The sequence below is a fragment of the Leuciscus leuciscus genome (assembly GCF_965113295.1).
Source record: "Leuciscus leuciscus genome assembly, chromosome: 2".
Lineage (NCBI taxonomy): Eukaryota > Metazoa > Chordata > Actinopteri > Cypriniformes > Leuciscidae > Leuciscus > Leuciscus leuciscus.
The window spans coordinates 61,463,121-61,485,300 of record NC_138726.1 but is presented as its reverse complement, the minus strand read 5'-3'; the positions used below and the strand labels follow the sequence as shown (position 1 = coordinate 61,485,300).

Sequence of the window (22,180 nt, the reverse complement as noted above, 5' to 3'; positions counted from 1 at the left end):
ATCAGGATTGGACAGATTTCATTCATACTTCAGATGCGTTACGCTGAGGGCGTTCCCCAAAGTGTCGTCACGACGACGACGCAGTGTCTCGTTCCCTTCTCGGGGAACAAGGGTTACAGTCGTAACCCGAGACGTTTTCCTCACAGACGGAGCAGCAGGTTGCCTTACTGTTCCACGGCCATTCATTTACAATGGGGACTTTTTATTTGTAAAAACTCTCTTGACTGTAAACTAAAAATTTTCACATTTCTCAATCTTGTCTCTGTTCTGTCTGAGGGCATCCTGAATCTGAGTCAACTCATTCATTTTCAACTCCTTCTCATCTATTCGCTCTATCAGATTAGAGACACAGGCCTCAAGTCGTCTTCGCTCTTTCAGAACATCTAATGTCATCTCAACACTTGTTCTGTTCTTTTCTTCCAGGAGTTTGAAGAACTCATTCATGCTTCCCTCTCCCATTCCCCAGGCTGATCTCAAAACTCGCTCATACCGTTTTACTCTTTTCTCTTTCTGTCGGTTGTTGAATAAGAAGTGAACAGGTTTTCCTCTCTCATCTCTTCTGCAGGGTATTTCTGCAGTGTTAATGGCATTGAGAGCATCTGTTGGACGTCGTCCATCTGACTGTGTGAGTAGAAACACTATGTTGTTCTCTATATCTCTACCAAGCAGAGACAGAACTGAGTGAAATATGTAAAGCTCTTTTCCTGCGAGACGATTCTGAGACGCCTTCATCACAAAACACACAGCATCAATATAATGAATCCCATCATCCTTATCTGAAAATAATCTGTGCAGATTCTCAGCAATCTCTCTGTCTTTCTCGTATCCTTCAGTGTCTCCGTATCCTGGAGTGTCAATGATGGTCAGAGATGTTGGGTTTTCTTCAACAAACGCCTCATAAACAGTGATCTCAGACGTCCAGGATTGTGATTGATCTTGATGTTTTTCTTCTTCTGTGATTTGATAAAACTCTTGATCCTCAAACTTCACTCCCAGTAAGTAGTTGATCATGGTGTTGATCATGGTGGTTTTCCCAGAGCCGGTTTCTCCCACCATCAGTATGACTTTGTTCTTCTTACTTCTGTCTCTTCTTCCATATGTCCACTGTCTGACCTTTCTCTCAGTCCCATCAAAATATGTTCTTTCTGTGTTCAGTCGGTAAAGTGCTGGAGGACCTGGATAGTCCAATAGTGAGGCATCATGATGTGATCTACAGAAGAGAGAATTGATTTAGCATCAACATATTATTTTTTTCAGCTATTTATCAGTATAATGTTTTGTTGTTTGTTTTTTATACACCGACTATTATTATTTATTCTCTTTTTTTTTTATTTTTGTAAGTTTTTGAGAAGCTTGTAACTCTTTTTCTTTCTTCCAAGAGAAGCAGCATTACATTTTATTGATGTGACTTAATGAACAGTCAGTGTTCTGAGTCTGAGCGATTATTGAAGCCGCATTACTTCAGTATACTTTTCTCTCTTACTTTTTAAGTTTGGACCAATCTTTTTTCAAATGAATGAAATTAACATGTTAAGAATGAAAACTGTTTTGTTACATGTATTATGACACTTACCTGTTGAAATGTGCATGTTGCTCTGTGGTCTGGTCAGACTCTGTGCTTCTCTTCTCTTGGTTATTGTTCGACATAGTAGCAGTTGAATCTGTAAGATATACTACATTTTTTAGTGAGTGCTTCAAACTGGTAACCCTCAGTATTAATCTTCAGTCTGTAAATTGTTTTGTGCTCCAGACATGAATGATGCCTCAAATCATGTGGTTGTTGAGATTCTGCGTGTTTTCTAAGGTCTTCTCCACATTACATATGATTATTTCTGACAGAACAATCACTCTCTGCTTTAAAAAAAAAAAAAAAAAATCATGTGCACATAAAAAGGAGGAAATGTTTTAGGGAATGTCATTAAGTCCACTAAACACAAAAATGCTTTGTTGCACACACACTACCAGGAGTTGGTGTTATTGTTATTGGCAGAGTGGAGTTTTATAACACAATAGGGCATGGCTTCCTCTCATTGGCAGACAGGCACATGACACATGTGCCCGATTTTTTTCACCAATCTAGTTCAGCGCAAACTCCGAGGCTACAACAAATGCTAACCCCTAAACCTACCCTACACCTGACCCTTATGGAATTACTTTTGGGTCAATAATAATGACCATAACTTTTCAAGACACTTATCAATTGAAACTGAAAAACATATCTTTGAACCTGAAAAAGAATAAATCGCAGGCAAATTTTTTGACTTCGTTTTTAATACACTGCATGTTTTGCTAACTGTTTTCTCATCTTTCAATCGCTGATCTGAACTTACAAATGCGCTTCCAGAGTTTTCATTTGCGCTTCTGAAGTTTTTTGTTTACGCTCCCTGAGTTTTCGTTCGCCGTTCTGACACATTTCTCTCGTGGGGGCGGGACTAGTAGCAGTGTGTTCTCATTGGCTACTGAGTTTTTGATTGACAGCTTCTTCATCTGGAAGTGAAGTCAGTGGTGTGTTTATGTGTGGATGTGAGCATCTGTAAGCGCAGCTTTCTATTTCATTTTAGTGATATTAAGTTAGGTTTGTTTTTTTATTTGATCTGTATTTACCTTCTGCTACTACTTTGTCAACAGAAGCTTTTAGGAGCACAAGAGATCTATTCAGTCTATTCAGGTGTAATTGTACATTAAAGTACTGTATATAATACTTAAAATATTGTATGGTGTCCAATGTTTTCAGAGAATATTTGTTTATTCCTGATGATTATTCTGCATGTTAGGCTCTGATTAGGTTGAGCTGTTACAATTTAAAGAGAATACTAGCAAACGTGATATATTCAGCCGTCAAGAAAGTTTCACTTCAACCAGGTAATCAAGGTTGGCAACCATGGCCATCACACTACTCATTGCTAGCATGATATACATTTACACCATCAAAATTAATGATCACTTAAATAAGAGGAATTTAAACAATATGAAAATTACAATCGTGGCCTGATGATACAGATCTCTAAGGGCATTTCATTACATATGTCACACAAAGAATGTTCTTGTTGCCATTTTTTTTAATCATGCTGATAATTGTATTTAGTTATTTCATTTAGTTAATATTATCTTCTAACATTTAAAATTGTAAATATATTTTAACAATCATCAACAGTTTCAATTGTGACTTAATCTCATCAGTAGCTTAGACAGCATGCTCTCACAGATACAAACGATAGACCATTTGCTGCTGCACACACACAACTGCAGAACACTCAGGTTATGCTTCGTAAACACTCACCAGACTATAAACATGATGCTAGTTTTTGTAGATGTATCACTGTATTGATTGTTCTTTTGGCGTGACTCAAACTCAATGAGCATCTGAATGAACCACACACATTTAGCATTGCTAATAAAACATGCTCTCGGAAATAAATGAATGTGTCATTGAAGTTATACCGCTAATTATGGTGAACGCCATTTAAAGTGAAATGCTTATCACTTTAACTTCATATCCATGCTAACGGTGTATAAAACAGCGATGACATACAATAGACCTGCATAAACACATGCAGTAAACACTGCTGTTATACATGCTTCAGTGATTCACTCGTGCACCATTGACATGACACTAGTTTAAAACATTTCTAACATAAAGCAGGTTTAATACTTGTAAAGATTGCTCCATATAGGATTTAATACCTGGACCACCAATATGTTAGATGTTGATTCCAGCAGCAAACAATGCCAAGTATTTGATTGTTTGAGCAGGAAGCTCATTGGCCACTGGTGCATCGGCAACCAATCAGCTGTGGCATGTAGATGACGACATGATTGCTACCAATAAGTTAAAGACCTATCAGCCTGAACCATTCAGAGTTTCATGCCAGAACTGTGTAATTATAAACCTGATAAGTGATAATATCTAAACCGTTAAAAGAAAGACTAAACTTAACAGTGCCAACTTAATTTGTTATAATTGTTTGTCATTTTCAATATATTCATATATTCAATAATTTCATCATCAAACTCAACAAACCCTCTTTTTATTTTCTGTAATGAAACAGCATCTGTTCTGCTTTGTCATCTTGTATTTTCATATTTGTTGCATTATATTTTACCTGTGAAACGATCCCATAAGCTCTTCACATACTGTAAAGCCCCCTTGTTTTTCCTTTCTTCTCCAGCTTTCCTCAGCTCCTCCAGCTTCTTCATCCATTCATCTTTTCCCTCCTCCTTCAGTCTGGGAATCAGGAAATCCAGATGTAGAAGAGTGAAAGCGCTGTCTGCTTTTAATGCGATCTTAGACAGATTTATGATGATGTTATAAGCTTCACAGAGCAGGAGGGACTTTTCTTCTTTAATCTTCTCCAGATCGCTCTTCAGTCTTTCTTCTATTTTATTCTTAGACTCTTCAATTGCTTTCTTACAAGTTTCATATGTATTTTTATCAAAGTTGGTTTCATTCTGGTCACCAGTGTGTTCATACTCCTTTTCAAGCTCGTCAAATATCAAGCTCGTCAAATTGCCCCTTGGCCTCTGTCCATCACGGCCTCCTAATCATCCTCATATACTGATTGGCTTCATCACTGTCTCCTCTCCACCAGTAAGCTGGTGTGTGGTGGGCGTTCTGGCGCAATATGGCTGCCGTCGCATCATCCAAGTGGATGCTGCACATTGGTGGTGGTTGAGGAGATTCCCCCCTTCTATGTAAAGCGCTTTGAGTGCCGAGAAAAGCGCTATATAAATGTAATGAATTATATTATTATTATTATTATTAAATGTCATAATGACTTCTTTTGTCTTCAGCACATATTTTCTGTTCTCTCTGACATGTTTGCTGTAATGACACTTTCCTGAACACACAGTGCAGTGGCTGTTACTCATGACTTCACACCATGAGAGATCATTCACCCACCAGCAGCCCCACTCATGACAGTTCTCCTTACAGACGGAGCAGCAGGTTGCCTTTCTGTTCCACCAACTTTCATTTACAATGGGGACTTTTTCTTTGAAGGACTTTGTCACTTTAATGCAAAATTGCAATACAGTGTCTTTATAGCTAAGTTAAAGTAAAACACTGATTGTATGCAGCTATCTCAAGTGCTTGGTTAAATAAGCATTAACTTTTAAAGTTACATTAGTATTCTACCCTTTTAAATGGCTATCAATACTATAAGTGCAATAAGCATCAATTGAAACATTGGTTATCTTAACCAGCATTAATAAACACTTTCACTTTAAACCAGGCTACTGTAAACTCAATAATATTATCTTGCCTTAAGTATCAAAATGATCAATATCATAAACCCAATGTAATGCAAATCTTCAACAGAAATACGTTTAAATGTTTTATTTTCTATTTACTGAAAAATATAGTATTTACATATACACAGTTCAAATATCCCACAAGAAGGAAACAACTAGAAACCTAACTGGACATCCAAAGGCCATCAAACAACGCATCCAAGAGCATTCTATGTGGGTAATCGACGACGAAACCCACCTCGCCACCACTCAGTCAAACACAGCACTGAGTGTGCCCAAGAACAAGACAGTTTACCCTCAGAAGACATGGAGCAACTAATGAGGCAACTGAAAGTGTTCATAGAAAACAAGCTGAACACGGATGACCAACAAAATGAGTCAAATTCGCTATGACTAGCGATGGAACGGAAGACCAAATGATCATCTGGTACACCTTCATGATAAAGATGACGACCACCTGTTCTACACCAACCTTCCTTGTAGCTAAATCGTGCTGACTAGCCGTCCACTCTTTCTCCTCGTTGAAGACTCTAACCGAGTTCTTAATAATGGTTTTAGGAAATACGAATACGAAATAGGGCTACATACATTTTACTTTGTTTTACTCTGTTCCTTATGCTACTTAGAGTTATAATGACTCTTATTTTTTAAGATCTGTAATAAGATCTGCTTATTGTTCAACCCTATTAGAAGAAAATAAACAAAACCCTAAATATTTATTTGAAACAGTGGCTAAACTAACGAAAAATAAATGTTCAGCCCCAGAAGTTTCCAAGCAGCACAGCAGTAATGACTTTATGAACTTCTTTACTAACAAGATTGATAATATAAGGGAGAAAATTATAACTATGCAACCGTCTACTACAGTATCGCATCAGGCAGTGCATTTTAGTGTCCCTGAGAAAAAATTTGATTAATTCGTTGCTATAGGAGAGGAAGAATTTACTAAACTCGTTAAATCATCTAAATCAACAACATGTATGTTAGACCCTATACCGACTAAGCTACTGAAAGAGATGCTTCCAGAGGTCACAGATCCTCTTCTTAATAGCATTAATTCATCTTTGTCATTAGGATATGTACCGAAAACCTTTAAGCTGGCTATGATTAAACCGCTTGTTAAAAAAAACGCAACTTGATCTTACAGAATTAGTCAATTACAGGCCGATCTCGAATCTACCTTTTCTGTCAAAGATATTAGAAAAAGCAGTATCCTCACAACTATGTTCCTTTTTAGAAAGAAATTATATCTGCAAGGATTTCCAGTCAGGATTTAGACCGTACCATAGTACTGAGACAGCTCTCATTAGAGTCACAAATGATTTGCTCCTATCATCCGATCGTGGTTGTATCTCGCTATTAGTGTTACTCGATCTTAGTGCTGCATTTGACACTATCGACCACAACATTCTTTTAAATAGACTATAAAACTATGTTGGCATTAGTGGAATTGCTCTAGCATGGTTTAAATCATACTTATCTGACTGTTATCAGTTTGTAGCAGTAAATGAAGAGATGTCTTATCTATCACAAGCTCAGTATGGCGTACCACAAGGCTCAGTACTAGGACCATTGCTGTTCACTCTGTACATGCTACCATTAGGAGATATCATTGGGAAACATGGAATTAGCTTTCACTGTTATGCCGATGATACTCAGCTCTATATTTCTTCATGCCCTGACGAAACTTACCAATTCACAAAATTAACGGAATGCATAGCTGATATAAAAAATTCGATGACTAGTAATTTCCTTTTACTAAATTCTGAAAAAACAGAGATTCTAATTATTGGACAAAAAACTTCCTCACGTAATAATCTAGAATACTGTCTAACACTTGATGGCTGCTCTGTTAAGTCTTCGTCGTCGGTTAGGAACCTGGGTGTGCTCTTTGATACCAATCTTTCATTTGAAAGTCACGTGTCAAGTATCTGTAAAACCGCATTTTTCCATCTTAAAAATATATCTAAATTACGTCATATGCTCTCATTGACAAATGCGGAACAATTAGTTCATGCGTTCATGACCTCAAGGCTAGATTATTGTAATGCTCTACTGGGTGGTTGCCCTGCATGCTTAATAAACAAATTACAGCTTGTCCAAAATGCAGCAGCTCTAGTTCTTACCAGAACCAGGAAGTATGACCATATTAGCCCGGTTCTGTCAACACTGAATTGGCTCCCTATTAAACATTGTATGAATTTTAATATATTGCTGATCACTTACAAAGCACTAAATGGTTTAGCTCCGCAGTACTTGAGCGAGCTCTTAACGCATTATAGTCCTTCACGTCTATTGCGATCTCAAAATTCCGGGCAGCTGATAATACCTAGAATATCAAAATCGACTGCTGGCGGTAGATCCTTCTCCTATTTAGCACCAAAACTTTGGAACAGTCTTCCTAACATTGTCCGGGAAGCAGACACACTCTGTCAGTTCAAAGCTAGACTAAAAACACATCTCTTTGACCTAGCATACACATATCACATTATAGACTTTTATAATTCTATATTAGGCTGCATAGATTAGGCCAGCCGGAACCGGGAACACTTCCCATAAATCCTGATGTACTCGTTACATCATAAGAAGAATGGCGTCTACGTTAATATTAGTCTCTCTGCTTATACCGAGGTTTACCGCAGTCCGCCGGATCCAGGCCGTATCCAGATCAGATGAAGGACATGCGCCTGGACGCGACGACAGCGCAGTCCTGAAGTGTCAACTAGTCTCTCCTCTTCCGCCGGATCCAGGCTGTATCCAGATCCAATGAAGGGCCTGGACGCAACGACAACGCAGTACTGAAGTGCCAACCAGTCTCTCCGTTTCTGAAGTGAGGTGGATCCCGACCGTATCCAGATTATATGGTGGATCTGCACGTGGACCCAACCATGACGCATCCCTGAAGTGCCGGCCTCATCGACACGACCAATCTGACTTCTGACCTGTAATGCTGCCTGGATCATAATCATACACTGTTCGCTCATTGGCCAGAGGAGAACTGGCCCCCGACTGAGCCTGGGTTCAACCAAGGTTTTTTTTTCCATTCTGTCACCTGATGGAGTTTTGGTTCCTTGCCACTGTTGCCTTGGCTTTTGGCTTGCTTAGTTGGGGACATTTAATATTCAACAATATTATTGATCTGCCTATTTAGGGTGGACAATGATGCAATTTTCTTCTAGAAACAAACTTTGTTGTATTATTTTCATGTTATCAATGTGAAGCTGCTTTGATACAATCTGTATTGTAAAAAGCGCTATATAAATAAAGGTGGCTTGACTTGACTTGACTCTTGGGTAACAAAGTTTCAAGTGTCTAGTTTAAAAAAAGATCAGAGTTATAAATGTGGACCATAGGGTTTAAGAGCTACAGACATTTGTATTTGGGTATGTCATTTTCAGAAAATTCTACAAAATAGGGGCGCTGGTTATAGAAATGTTAAACGACCAACAAAAATAATCAGACAAACAAATAAACTTTTAACAAATTTCACCATTTTGAATTGAAAATAGGTCTATATAATTTGCGTTACATCCATGTTTAATATGTAATAATTTTAGTAATTGTCAATGTGAGAGTGCAAGAAACCTTAACCAAGTCGTTTTTACAAAAATCATAGTGTCATAGGATTAATAATGTATACATATTGTGGATTCATTTAATAAACTTAGTTAGCTTTCCTGGTAGCCTTCAGTAAAGTAACCTGATTCATAAAATACATAAATATAAGTTGACCCAGTGCTCGAAGTTGCACTTCTACATTTTACTCTTAAGCGTACCTGCACTTTTTCTTGCGTACCACTACTTCTCGCATGTAGCCGGTGTAGCAGTCGATTCTGTTCCCTTCCGGAATTCCTGTTCCCTTTACGCAATCATACTACAAGTCATGCGTAGTTGCCGAGTTACCATACGTACCATTAGAACTGAATACGAGCAAGAAGCACAACTAGATGTACGGGCAGCCAAAAGGTTAAAAAAGTATTGTATTTTTTCCGAAACTTGAAAGTCTTTCAGATTTAAAACGTATTACCGATTTCAATGTAATGTTTATTAAGGCTTTATTTAATTAATTAATTGTGATTAGAATGTTATGTTGCACCCATGTATCTTGCATGTGAAAAATATTGAAGAAAGTAATAATAGCAATATATGATTTTATTCATATTTATTTATTTTTATTTCATACAGGGAACATAAAAGGTGTCACCTGAAAATGTGTTTCCCCTGTGACAATAATATGAGGAACTCTTTTTCTCATGTGCATTTTGGTGACATTGAACATATTGTTAATACATTTTGTATACTGTTTACAAAGTTGTATATCATAAACCTGTCATCTTTGACGTTTTGCAATCTTTATAAATAATAAGACAATAAAATGAGGCATTGAGTTTGGACGTCAACAGTAACAGATAAGGCAATTTTTATAAGCAAATTTCAAATCAGACATTCAGACATAATACAAAAACTATGAACAAGTGCAAGATTAATTCAATTCACAGAAATATTACTGGAGTGTGAGGCCATTTAATTATGCTGCAGTGTAGAAAGACATTCAAATGTTGCGCCAATGCTTTTGGCCTTTTTTGCTTTCCGTACATCCAGCTGAGCTTTGACAGGGGGATCGACTGCTACACCGGTACTCTACCACTGACAGAAAAAGCGTCAGTGTCACGCCCGTTTCACACATACTCCGTTTGCAGTGCGTATACGGTGCGTTTTTTTTACGCACCCAGGGTAACAGGTTCAGCTCTGTAATACGCAATACGCCCCCAGTGGACGTCGTACTACACCGTTGAAAAGCGTCGGAAAGCTTCGGAAGCGAGTAGAACAAAAATGGCGGAGAGATTAGAACGATTGATCACCCACTTTTTCTGCTAGCGTCTCCAGTATAGGAGAGCAACAGCAAGAGCATTGACCAGCCGACGATTTGCCATCATGGAATTTTGCAGGAATTTTGTGAATGAGCGGGGGGCCACAATATTTAATTATACATTTTAATTGTATTAACTGCCCTAATAATGTTATAAAATCATGAAAATAAAAAAATGATATGTAAACTTATCGTTATAAAATCATTATTCATTTTATTAAAAGTTAAGAATTCAGGTTTGTTTATCAGTACCATAGCAATGCTAACTTCCGCTGGAATTGTCGGATAGGAACCGTCCGTAGCCTTTCGCAAGAGTTACATTTTTTGAACGCATCCGGATGACCAACGGGCATGATTTTTTTCGCACCGCACTCGTTCGGACCAAGGGGGTAAGGTTTCAGAAAAAACTGAAGGCTTCCCTGGGCGCTGCCATTGATAGCAGACACTCACTTGCTGTTAGCATTCCATTGACTCCCATTTATTTTGGTGTCACTTTGACAGCGAATAACTTTTCATCTGAGGCTTTAAAGACTGCATTTGTCCTTTATTTAAGAACAAAGAAACACGAAAATGTATAAAAGGCTCCATTACCTTGTATCTTACGTTATGGCCTCGTAGAAGCAATTTTTGTAAAAATAGGCTTACGATTGCGTCATAACCACACGACTCTCTGTCGCAGAGAGATTACCGTATGGACAGGAGGAGAAGCTTGCGGGCAATCGGGGGGGACGTGGAGGCAAAATGACAAAATAATTTATCAGAATACTTAGCAAAAGTTTCTCCTGCTCCTAGCTCATGGACACCTCCTACTCACACTCTCCGTCTCTGCAAGTTTCAGAAGGGAATGATTCAGATTTCTCTTGGCACAGCTACTAGAAGACAGACAGGTGCTCACGTCTAATTAAATTAAATGTAGTAATCTCACCATAAATGTATTTGTGGACTTGCAGACTTGGAGGAGTTCCGTTTTCACACGCGCACACACACACACACACACACACACACACACACACACACACACACACACACACACACACACACACACACACTCGACTTGTTTAATGCATTTATGTTGTTAATAAATAACAATAAATTGTTGTTGTACCAGCAATATCTCCAAGTTTTGCTTTTCACTGTAGAAATTTCAAATGTGATGATTTGCCAATGCAAGAGAGTACCGGCACCTTTTTTTTCCCACTTCAAGCACATACTTGAAGTTGTTCCAATTTACCACACAAATGTACACTAAACACACTTAAAGTTATGCTTTACTACAATTTAATTACAACTAAAATATACTTAGTACAAAATTGGTTGTTTCAAAATAGCACACTTTAAGTCAACTAATCATTAACACACTTGCCCCCGATTTCACAAACAAGGCTTAAGTGTAGTCCCAGGCTACAAATGCATGTTTGAGCTGTTTTAACTGAAAGCAACTTGCACTGAGATAGCTTAAAATATGTTTTGTCTCAAGATGCACACTAGAATTTTTTTTTTCTTTCTAAAATACATTTTAAAAAAACTACTTAAATGTCCTAAACTAAGGCCTAATCTTGGCTTAATCTAAGCCCGGTCTGTGAAACCGGGCCTTAAAGTATAATAAATTAGTCTGGCTGCAAGTATACTTAACATTTATTATTATTATTATTATTTCCACCAGGGCGGCCTCAGGCTGAATAACGCAACCTCTGCCAAAACTATTTGTGTTCAGCGTTTAGAATATAAAGCTTACAAGATGTATATTGTACATTTTTAAAATAAATAAATCATAAACTAGCGCTAAGACCCAGTATCTGCCCTACCTAAATTTACAGTCAAGAGCCGCTACTGAATCAAGGCAATTTACAGAGCACTGCTTCAGGAGGTTAGCCTTCTGTTGTTTTCTCAAAAAATATATATTTAGAGACCATAGCCTAATAACCAATAGTACCACCAGAATCGTTCTGAAATCAGACTGATGTTTTTGAAGAATTGTCATAAAGTTGCATAAAATCAATTTAATTATTTATCCCATTTAAACAGTTATTTTCAGTTCGAGTTTCCTTACCTGAACAATGTAAATGTCCTGGAGCGAAAACCTGGGTGTTCCTGTCTTCAGAAATGGTTGATCTCTCCAACATCTCCCTGAGACAGGCTGTTAAATACAGCAGCTAAGTTTCACTTTGACAGATATGGGAGTGGGGAAGACAGGGGGTTTTGGTTTTCAAAAAAATCACGTGTCTTATACTAAAGCAGGGCTATTCAACTGGCAGCCAGGGCTATTCAACTGGCAACCCGCCAATCATCTCCATCCGACCCGACGGCACCAACCTCCTCCTCTTTTCCTGGTGGTCAGAGGCAAACCAACACTGAGTGGGGCCCCAAGCAAAATGAATCAATGAGGCCCATTTTTATATGTGTATTTTATATATAATTTTATATATAAGATAATTTTTTTTTAATATAATATATAAAATATATTTTCATTACCTAGAGATATTATAATACAAAAAGTAGTCAAAACACAGAACATCTAACTGAACATAAGTTGTTTATTTTTACAACATTATGTGATTATTTTTTAATTAACGAAATGTCAATCTTCATCTTTATAACAGAAGATACAATACAACAATCTTCAAGATACAGTAAATCTTCAAATGTGTAACAGATTGTCACCTTAAAAACATTTGTGTGGTGGAACAAGCAATGCTATGTAGAAATATATAGTTAGCATCTTAATTTAATATTTGTTTTATTATTTTATTAGTTCATAAAATGAGGGTGCAATTATTGATGCACTGTAAAACATTTACTGTAGATTTATAGTATATTCCTGCTAGTAGTTGCATTGTTTTAAACGTTATTGTTACAGTACTAGTTTGACTATTTACTAGTCGAATATTTGACTAGTTCACTCCAAAATAAAGTCATAATTTACTCAAACTCACATTGTTCCAAAACCATAAGATATTCATTAATCTTTAAAACAAATTAAGATATTTTTATTGAAATTGGAGATATCTGTTCCCTGATTGAAATCTTTTGACCCACTACTTTCAAGCTTCAAAATGTTCATAAAGTAAAAGTAATCTATGTGACTACAGTGCTTTAATCCCAGTTTTATGAAGCGAATGCCACATTCACGAGAGAGCAATTATGATTTTGTTTTGTGTTGAGTGTAGACTTTCTCATGATCTTACATCCATACAGGGTTGCCAACTTTGGGACTTTGGCTGGAGTGAGACTCTGTAAAACATCAGTGCGCGCGCGTAACCCTATAACCCTAATTTTAAAAACATCAGTCCTTGTTTACTTATATAGGCTAAACCCTGATTTATGAAAAAAAAAGTTTTTAAAATTAATTTATTGATTGCACTATAAAAAAAAAATAAAGATAGAGGTGAATAAATAACAAACATGTAAAACAACAACATCAAAACAATAAAAATCTCAAAACAAAAGGGACACATAATAGTTACTCCACCTCCCCAGAAAACCACAACACAAGTTTCACACATTAGGCCTGTTGTAGCCTATGCCACAGTGGCAGTGTTGGCCTGCTTCACTCCCTCTGCAGGAGGCTCGTATCTGAAGCAGGGTTCACTCCGTTCATTGCGTCTGTCACGTGACAAATGAACGAAAGTAATTATTTATGTTCCCTGTAAATTATTTTTGACTGCATTATAATGATTTCTTAATTCAGAATATGGTAAAGACTGCGTAGGTGGATGTGTTCGGGGAATTTGGATGTTAAAAGTATAACATTTAAAGCCCCTTAAATGAACAAAATGACTCGAAAAAAGATTTGTTCATTTTAATGAACGAGATCGAACAAATTATCCGAACTTCCCATCACTCACAGGGTGCCATCAAGTGCCAGTCTGTTCCTGGTGTCAGTCTTGTTTAGGCCAATAACTGAACAGGTTCGCTCAGCATCCACATTTGAGTGTGGCAGGCTCAACACAATCTGGGCAACCTTTGATCATTTTTTTGATCATCACACAAAATGTGGGAAAAAGTTTTTGCACTTTAAAAAAAGTTATTTTTTTATGAATGAAGGCCAGTATCACTGTAGCTACTGATGTCTCCATGAAAATGATTTTTTACTTTTGAAAATTATAACAACTTTTAATATAAGTGAACTTAAAACTAAACTTTCCTCACATAAACCACAAAATAAATGTAATATTTACATGTGCCCTTCCTGTGCCCTTCCTGTCTAACAGGTATGAGATATACAGGATTGAATTAGGTTATCAAACAGTCCGCACTGCATAAATTATGAATTAAATTAGATTAATCCTTATTAAAGCTGCAAGCGTTCTTTAGTCAAGAGCAGTGAGTGATTTTCTCTGTTCCCTTTGTTCTTTGGTTAACTTTACTGACTACAGAATTAGTGGCTGCATGCTGTCACTTTAAAATCTGCCGCTGCTGACAGGCTCTCACGCATCTCATTTTCTCATATACTCTTATTCATTTAAGACTTTATGTAACTAATTTAAGACTGCTTATTGTTATGAGGATACTCGACAAAACTGACACTTTGGCATGTGTTATTAGAGAACTGCCCAGCAAAACTGATTCTGACGCGCTGTCTTTGCGCTCGATACTGGCGCGAGTCTTTCTGTGCGTTGTGTGTGTGCGTCAGGACATTCACACACAGCGCGATACCTGCTCATTATAACTTTCAGTGAGGTAGACGAACGGGATTTCGAAAAGCGCCCGTGAGTGAAAGGCACACATTTTATTATCTGCTTACCTTGATTGTCATCCAAACTTTCAAACGCATGTAATGGGAGATTTTTGATTTTCATTACTTACTTTGATTTTCATTAACATACACTAGATTGACTACTATGTGTGTTGCTGACTATGTGATATAATGATTGATGTGAAACGCCTGCGAAGCAGGAGAAAGAGGGGGAGAGCTTTGAAGGCTGAAGCCCTGACCCCTAAGGTCAAAGGGCTGTCCAATTTAGGACTTGCAGGCTGTAAGTTAAGCTAAACTAAAGTTCAGTATAATAGGATCACTGGTGGTGTCTTATCCATCTCTGGAGTTTAAAGAACCTTGGAAGATAACAATAACAGAGTATAAAGACTGGCCTGCCCCTCCCTCCTGGTCGCACTTGTTTCACAGACTGTACTGTCTACCTCTGTGTGGCAATTGGGCCTCTTGCAAGACAATAAATTACTTTTTAATGATCATTTGATTCCAGACTGTCTCTTATGCCAAAGATGATTGTTTAGTGAATTAAACTGCCACAACAGTTGGTGTCAGAAGTGGGATCGATATTCCTTGAAAGGCCTTCTGGACCTGATCAGCGGACGGTGGAGGGAAAACGCCCTGAATGCAATAGGCTTCAGTCTCACCTCAAAAGTGTTCAGAGAAGGAGAACCAGCCGCTTCAGGCCCGGGAGGACTTCCACTGGAATTCGGAAAAGAACCCAGGTGGCAACAGAAAATCTTGGGTAAGAGACAGCAAATTTATTTTTTCATTTGGGGATTTGGAAATGAAAATTTTGTGGATGAACCATAGTGGCTGTATTTGAGAACTGAAACTAGAGCTGTGGTACGAGGAAAAGGAGGCTTTTAAAAAGGGAACGGAAATTGAGACCTAGGGTAGGTCAAGAGATTGTCCAGACCGAAGCCGAGTACTCGTTATTGTGAGATTAATAGGAGCTGAAATAATTGATCACTGGAACACTTCCAGGGAGTCAATTGAGAGTCAGAAAAATTAATTCCAAACCTTTCCTGATTTCCGGTGAAAGTCAGAGTAAGCGCGCTGAAGTAAAATCCACGGGCAATAGTGAAGGAAGGAGAATAACAGCCATTATGGGGACATCTAATAGTAAATACTGCACACCGGTATACTGTGCAATGAAGAAAAATCATGGGAAAAAGGGCTTGAAAGACATAGGGAAGCTCATAAGACATCATGATTTTCCGAAAGAAGGAACATTAAGCACCACAAGATTAAGAGTGGTTAAAGAGTCAATTGAGAAGCGCAGCAACAAAACACTAGGCTGCTGTGCGTGCGCTAGACATGTGTGTAAAAACTGTGATGCAACGGTTGAATGTTGGATGGAAGAAGCAAGAAAGAGAGAATGCAGAATGCAGAAAAAGCAAGAAATGGCTATGAATGAAAAGCAGAGTGATGTGTGTGAAAAATCTGTGCCCACGGCACCTGACAGCGTGTGCGTGAGTAAATGTGGTGAGGAAAATATGAATGCATGTGAGAGACATGTGACACCTACACCAGCTAATGAACGGAATGTTTGTGTTTGTGTTTTCCCACATGTAAACCCGGCACCGAGTGCACCGAGTGCGCCGAGCGCGCAGAATGCTCCGCCGGCTTATGCAGGACTGACACACGTCCCTGAGCAGAAATTGGCAGCCCTGAAGCTTGACCACGACCTTGACCGCTCTCCGCCGAGACAGCCAAAGCCAGAGACAGAGACGGAATCCGAAACAGAGCCAGAACCAAAGAAGCAAGCAAAGACTGCAAAAAAGCCCAAAAAGCCCGTGAAACCGACAAAGCCAATCAAGCGAGCACGACCAGTAGACACGGAAGGTGAAGAGGACACGGAGGACGAGGATGACGCCGTTTACGACACTCCGGACGAAGACAAGGGGGTCGGCAAATGAAAGAGACCGACCAACACAAGATCAAAGGTGAAGAGCGAGCCAGAGAGCTTCACTGCGCCAATGGTGGAAGTAGCAGGTACTGACGGCCCTATTTACGTGCACAGACCGTGGAATGGGTCCGACTTGAAAGAGTGCATGACAGTTCTGCCAAACCCTGAAGACGCGGGGGACAGATTTGCTGAAGAACTGATCAAATTCTGCCAAGAATTCAGCCCCACTACACAAGAGCTGAAGAGGCTGCTAGGCATGAAGCTAGGGGCCGCTAAGTGGCAGCTGGTGACCGGTCGAATACAGATTGAAGACCACAGGCGCATGCACAGAGACTGGACGGACAGGGAAAACGGCGATTACAGAGGAGCTGTCCTGGAATGGCACGAGCAATAAGAGATGTGTTTCCAGCACGTGTGGACACTGAAAAGATAAGCTGCTGCCGTCAACGGCCAGACGAATGGGTCGGTGACTATTATGTAAGACTGTTTGAGACATTTAGGCAGAACAGCGGCCTTGTTGAGCCGAACAACAGGGGAGATCGCCCCTCTACATGGGAGTCGCATCTCCTCGGCTGTTTTCTGACTGGGTTGAAACCAGAAATTTCAATGGCAGTGAAAATCAGTTACATCGAGTGGAAGCACGGTAGACTGTCAAATGCACTGGCGCACGAGCTGCACGCGGAAGAAACCGCGCAGCTGACAGGCGGAATGCAGCTGACAGCCGGAATGCAGCTGACTGACAGTGGCATTTCCGTATAGAAGAAGCAACAACCATCAAAGAAGGAAGAAGAGGGACCAGAAGAAAGGGAAGTGTCTTGTGTGTGAGTCGGATGATCACATGATGAGACAGTGTACAAAGTGCAAAATGTGCAAGAAAGAGGGACATTGGGCTGAAAATTGTCCTGAGGCGACAGAGGCGGATTGAAGCCAGCAGCTGTGCGGAGAGCGCGAGAGGGAAAGGCGGCAGACGGGAGGCCAGTTTCCAGCTCAAGAAAAGGGAAGTGAACATTTTATTTTAACACAACAAACACAAACACACACATACACTGATTCTCACTGTCCCGCTCTCTGCAACGAAGAAAATGCTTGCAAACCTTTATGTATATCTGATAAAGTTTTGAGTATGGATGTTTCTGAGGAATGCTTAAAAATGTATAAAAGTGAGGCGTTTTCACAAATGCCAAGATATCCAATGTTAGTGAATGGGTCACTTGTAAACTTTCTTGTCGATAGTGGCGCCTGCCGCTCAACAATAAGACCGTGTGATTTGCCATGCCCGCCGACATTAACAGATTCTGTGTATAAAAGCATGTCGGCTTCGGGTCATGTCATTTTTGAAAATTTCACGGAGCCCTTAGGGTGTGAGACAGAAAAGGGAACAACATTGAGGCATGCGTTCCTCTGTTCAACAAACTGTCCGACACCGCTAATGGCCAGAGATTTAATGTGTGAATTAAATTTGACATTAACAGCAGGGCCATCAGGGATATCAATTGAGGAAAATCCTGAGGCGTGCTGTTTGAAATTTGACCCAAGATGGGCATACAAATGGCAGATAAATGATTCAGATTGGGCAAATATGATTTTGAAACTGGCAAAAAGCCGAACGACGTCTGGGAAAACAGATTGTATGGCACCTGACAAAATGCATTGCACATCACACGTTGTTATTGAACGAGAACCACAATATGAAGAAAACTGGTTTAACAGTACAGAAAACGAGACTTTAAGGTTTGATAAAATTTTCTGGACAGAAAATGTGTGTGCGCTTTCAGCTAGTCTAACAGACAAACAGCAAAGGCTGTTTTTGATTGCAGGAGGAAGTGTTCCACACTTATCTGTGACCAAGGCCACAGAGCAAGCGTGGGGGGATTTGGGCCTGTTTGTGGGAGAATGTGTGAGAGCCACTGATTGGGAGGAAGCAGGTGAAGGGTCAAAACACAGCAAAGCTGTTGGGGCTTTTCAGTCAACATGTGATTTTGTGGTTGGAGTGAGGCGAACTGTACGAGTGACTGAGAAGTGTGCATTGGAGAACAGGAAGGGAGGGGCTATTTCTGTCACTGACATTCACAGTGCATTGGCAGAAATACCTCCTGAACTGTGGGCAAAACATAAGTATGATGTGGGGTTAATCAGGGGTTGTGAACCAGTTATGATTACTGCAAAATCTGATTACAGGCCATGTCAACCGCAATATCCTCTAAAAAAGGAGGCGTTGCGGGGGATTTTGCCAGTGTTTGAGTCTTTATTAAAAGAAGGAATAATTGTTCCCTGTCCAGATTCTCCAGTGCGAACTCCGATTTTTCCTGTTAAAAAGATTCGTGACAAGAATGCTGAAACAGAATACCGTTTCGTTCAGGACCTCCAGGCGGTGAATGCAGCTGTCATTCCGCGAGCGGTGCGGGTTCCAAACCCATATACGATACTCTCCCAAATTCCTCAAAATGCAAAGTATTTCACTGTAGTGGATTTGGCTAATGCTTTTTTTAGCGTCCCAGTGGATGAAAAAAGTCAATTTTGGTTTGCATTCGATTTTAATGGTAAAGGTTACACCTTTACGAGATTATGTCAGGGATTTTGCGAGAGTCCGACCGCGTACAACGAGGCGCTTCGAAGAAGCCTCGAGCCCTTGAAATTGACAGCTGGAACAGCATTACTTCAGTATGTGGATGATTTGTTGATCTGTGCATGTGATGAGAAAACATGTGTTGCTGATTCTGTGTCTCTCTTGAAGCATCTGGCGAGAGAGGGACACAAAGTCAGCCTGTCAAAACTGCAGTTTGTCAAACAGGAAGTGACCTTTTTAGGGCATGTGCTTAGTCCTAACAGTAAATCACTCTCTGAGAAGAGGGTGCAGGGCATCAGGGAGGTGCCAAGGCCAGTCACAATGAAACAGCTATTGTCATTTTTGGGAATGTGTGCTTATTGTCGTACATTTATTCCAAATTATGCAATTATTGAGCAGCCCTTACGAGCCCTCACTGCAGGGAAAGGGATGAAATCATGTGACAAACTGACTTGGACAAAGGAAGCAGAGGAAGCGTTTTCTGAAATGAAAACGCAACTGGCTTTGGCTCCTGCCCTGGGCCTGCCTATAGCCGACCGGGATTTTGTGCAAATGGTAGATGAGAAAAATGGTTTTTCAACTTCTGTGCTCTTGCAAATTCATGGAGATAAACTGAGACCTGTGGGGTATTTTTCAACAAAGCTAGATCCAGTAGCCGCCGGCCTGCCGTACTGTTTACGGGCTGTGGCCGCAGCTGAACAGGCTGTGATGGCTTCCAGGGAATTTGTGGGGTATAGTAATCTGACATTACATGTGCCACACTCAGTGTCCATGATTTTGCAAGAGCAGACAAAACATCACATTTGTCTACAGCAAGGTGGTTGAGATATCACACAATCCTGTTGGATATGCCAAACATAACTGTTAAACGTTGTACCACACTTAACCCAGCGACACTTTTACCCGTAGCAACAGACGGAGATGAGCATCATTGCTGTCTGACAGCTCTGGAGCAGGTGTGCACACCTCATCCAGATCTCTCAGACATGCCACTGGATGATGGTGAAACTGTCCTCTTTGTGGATGGATCGGCGACGCGAGATCCACAAACAGGTCAGAATAAGGTTGGTTATTGCGGTAACCACAGAATTTGAAGTTGTAAAAAGTGGCAAATTGCCATCAAAATATTCGGCGCAAGCAGCTGAATTGGTTGCTTTAACAGAAGCGTGTAAAATTATGGAAAACGAATGCGTAACCATTTACACAGACTCGAGATACGCTTTCGGGGTCACGCACGATTTTGGTGCTCTATGGAAGCACAGAAAGTTCTTAAAGTCAGACGGATGTCCGATATTGAACGCGCCTTTGGTATCTGATCTTCTAGAGGCCGTTCTGTTACCACAAAAGATTGCGATATGTAAGTGCGCAGCGCATTCTAACGATAAAACTTCTGTATCAGCAGGAAACGCCAAAGCAGACGCGGCAGCGAAGGCCGCGGCGGCGAATGAGACAATAGAAGCAACATGTACTGTGATATCTGACAATGATAACCCTGACATTCCAACTTCTTTACAGAGCATGCAGACTTTTGCTACAGCAGCAGAGAAGAACCTATGGAAAGCCGCAGGCTGCAGCATAAAAGATAATGTGTGGATGAGTGTTGGTGGCTTTGCTGGTTTACCTAAACACTTTTACGGGCATTTTGCACGTTTAACGCACGGTTTTGACCATGCGTCGAAAGGGAGGATGGTGACACAAATGAAAGATTTATGGTTCACAAAAATTCTGTAACAGATGTGTTACTTGCACCACACATAATGTAGCAAGAGGAGTTAAGACACCTGTGGTCTCTCAACCGCCACCATCAGGGCCTTTTGAATATCTAATGATGGATTTCATTGAATTAACCCCTTGTGGAAAACAAAAATATTGTTTGGTAATGGTGGATATGTGGTCTCGGTGGGTTGAGGCGTTTCCAACGTCGAAACAAGACTCGGCGGCGGTAGCAAAAGCGCTGCTCACAGAGATAGTACCCAGGTGGGGCATACCACGAAAAATCAGTTCTGACAATGGAACACATTTTGTCAATGAGGTAATAAAACAAGTGGGTCAGTTTTTGGGCATTGATATGAGAACACACACAAGTTATCATCCTGCCAGTGGGGGCGCTGTTGAGAGACAGAATCAGACGATCAAGAACAAATTGGCAAAGTGTTGTGAGGAAACTGGACTCATGTGGGTAAAAGCACTCCCTATTGTACTGATGTACATGAGAATGAGGAAAAGGATCAAACCAAATTTGAGCCCATTTGAAATACTGTTTGGAAAACCCCCATTCATGGGGATAGAGGGAGGTAAACAGAGATTGCCATCAACAGAAGTATGTGAGAATGACATGTTGAATTATTGCAAAGAAATGTCTTCTTTGTTGTCTAATATTTTTGTCCAGGTGAAGGAAGCTCAGAGGGGAGTAGCAGAGACATTCCTGCATAAGATCCAACCTGGTGATTTCGTGGTGATCCGTGATCTGAGGAGGAAAAGCTGGAAGGCGAAAAGGTGGTTGGGGCCATTCCAAGTGCTTCTGATAACGCACACAGCCGTGAAGGTCGCAGAAAGAGCTACGTGGGTACACGCCAATCACTGCAGAAAGGTCCCGGCGGTATCGCAAGGTCAGGAGGAACCGCAACAGCAGGAAGCTCTACATCAATAAACGCCAAGCTATCAACACAAGAGCAAGGGCAAGCAACAAAGGCAATAAGGCCTGTCTGCAGAGTAGCACCGAGAGTGCATTCCAAAACAGTAACACAAATCAACAAAGAAGATAAGCTCCTCAGTGCTTCAAAGACAAACTTCCTTCATACATTCTGGTCATACAGCTGTGCAGCTCATCGAGGAAGCTAGAGAAATGGAACGTCCAAAGCCGTGGCACCCATT

General features: G+C 40.1%; 1 protein-coding gene across 1 annotated transcript; it reads right to left on the bottom strand.

Moving 5' to 3' along the window:
- Nucleotides 1–139: 139 nt before the first annotated feature.
- Nucleotides 140–12,343, bottom strand: LOC309492467 (uncharacterized protein). The gene is made up of 3 exons (XM_082161469.1): nucleotides 12,171–12,343; nucleotides 1,574–1,661; nucleotides 140–1,210 (listed from the first exon to the last, which is right to left on the bottom strand). Exons 1-3 carry the CDS (start codon nucleotides 12,241–12,243, stop codon nucleotides 232–234), a joined length of 1,140 nt encoding a protein of 379 aa, XP_082017595.1. The 5' UTR covers nucleotides 12,244–12,343; the 3' UTR covers nucleotides 140–231.
- Nucleotides 12,344–22,180: the final 9,837 nt, after the last annotated feature.

Excerpts from the sequence above, each read along its gene's own strand:
- LOC309492467 (XM_082161469.1), bottom strand. The coding sequence starts at position 12,243 with ATGTTGGAGAGATCAACCATTTCTGAAGACAGGAACACCCAGGTTTTC. Across the intron at positions 1,662-12,170 it reads AGGACATTTACATTGTTCAG|ATTCAACTGCTACTATGTCG; the intron begins GTAAGGAAACTC and ends TATATCTTACAG. Across the intron at positions 1,211-1,573 it reads CAACATGCACATTTCAACAG|ATCACATCATGATGCCTCAC; the intron begins GTAAGTGTCATA and ends TCTCTTCTGTAG.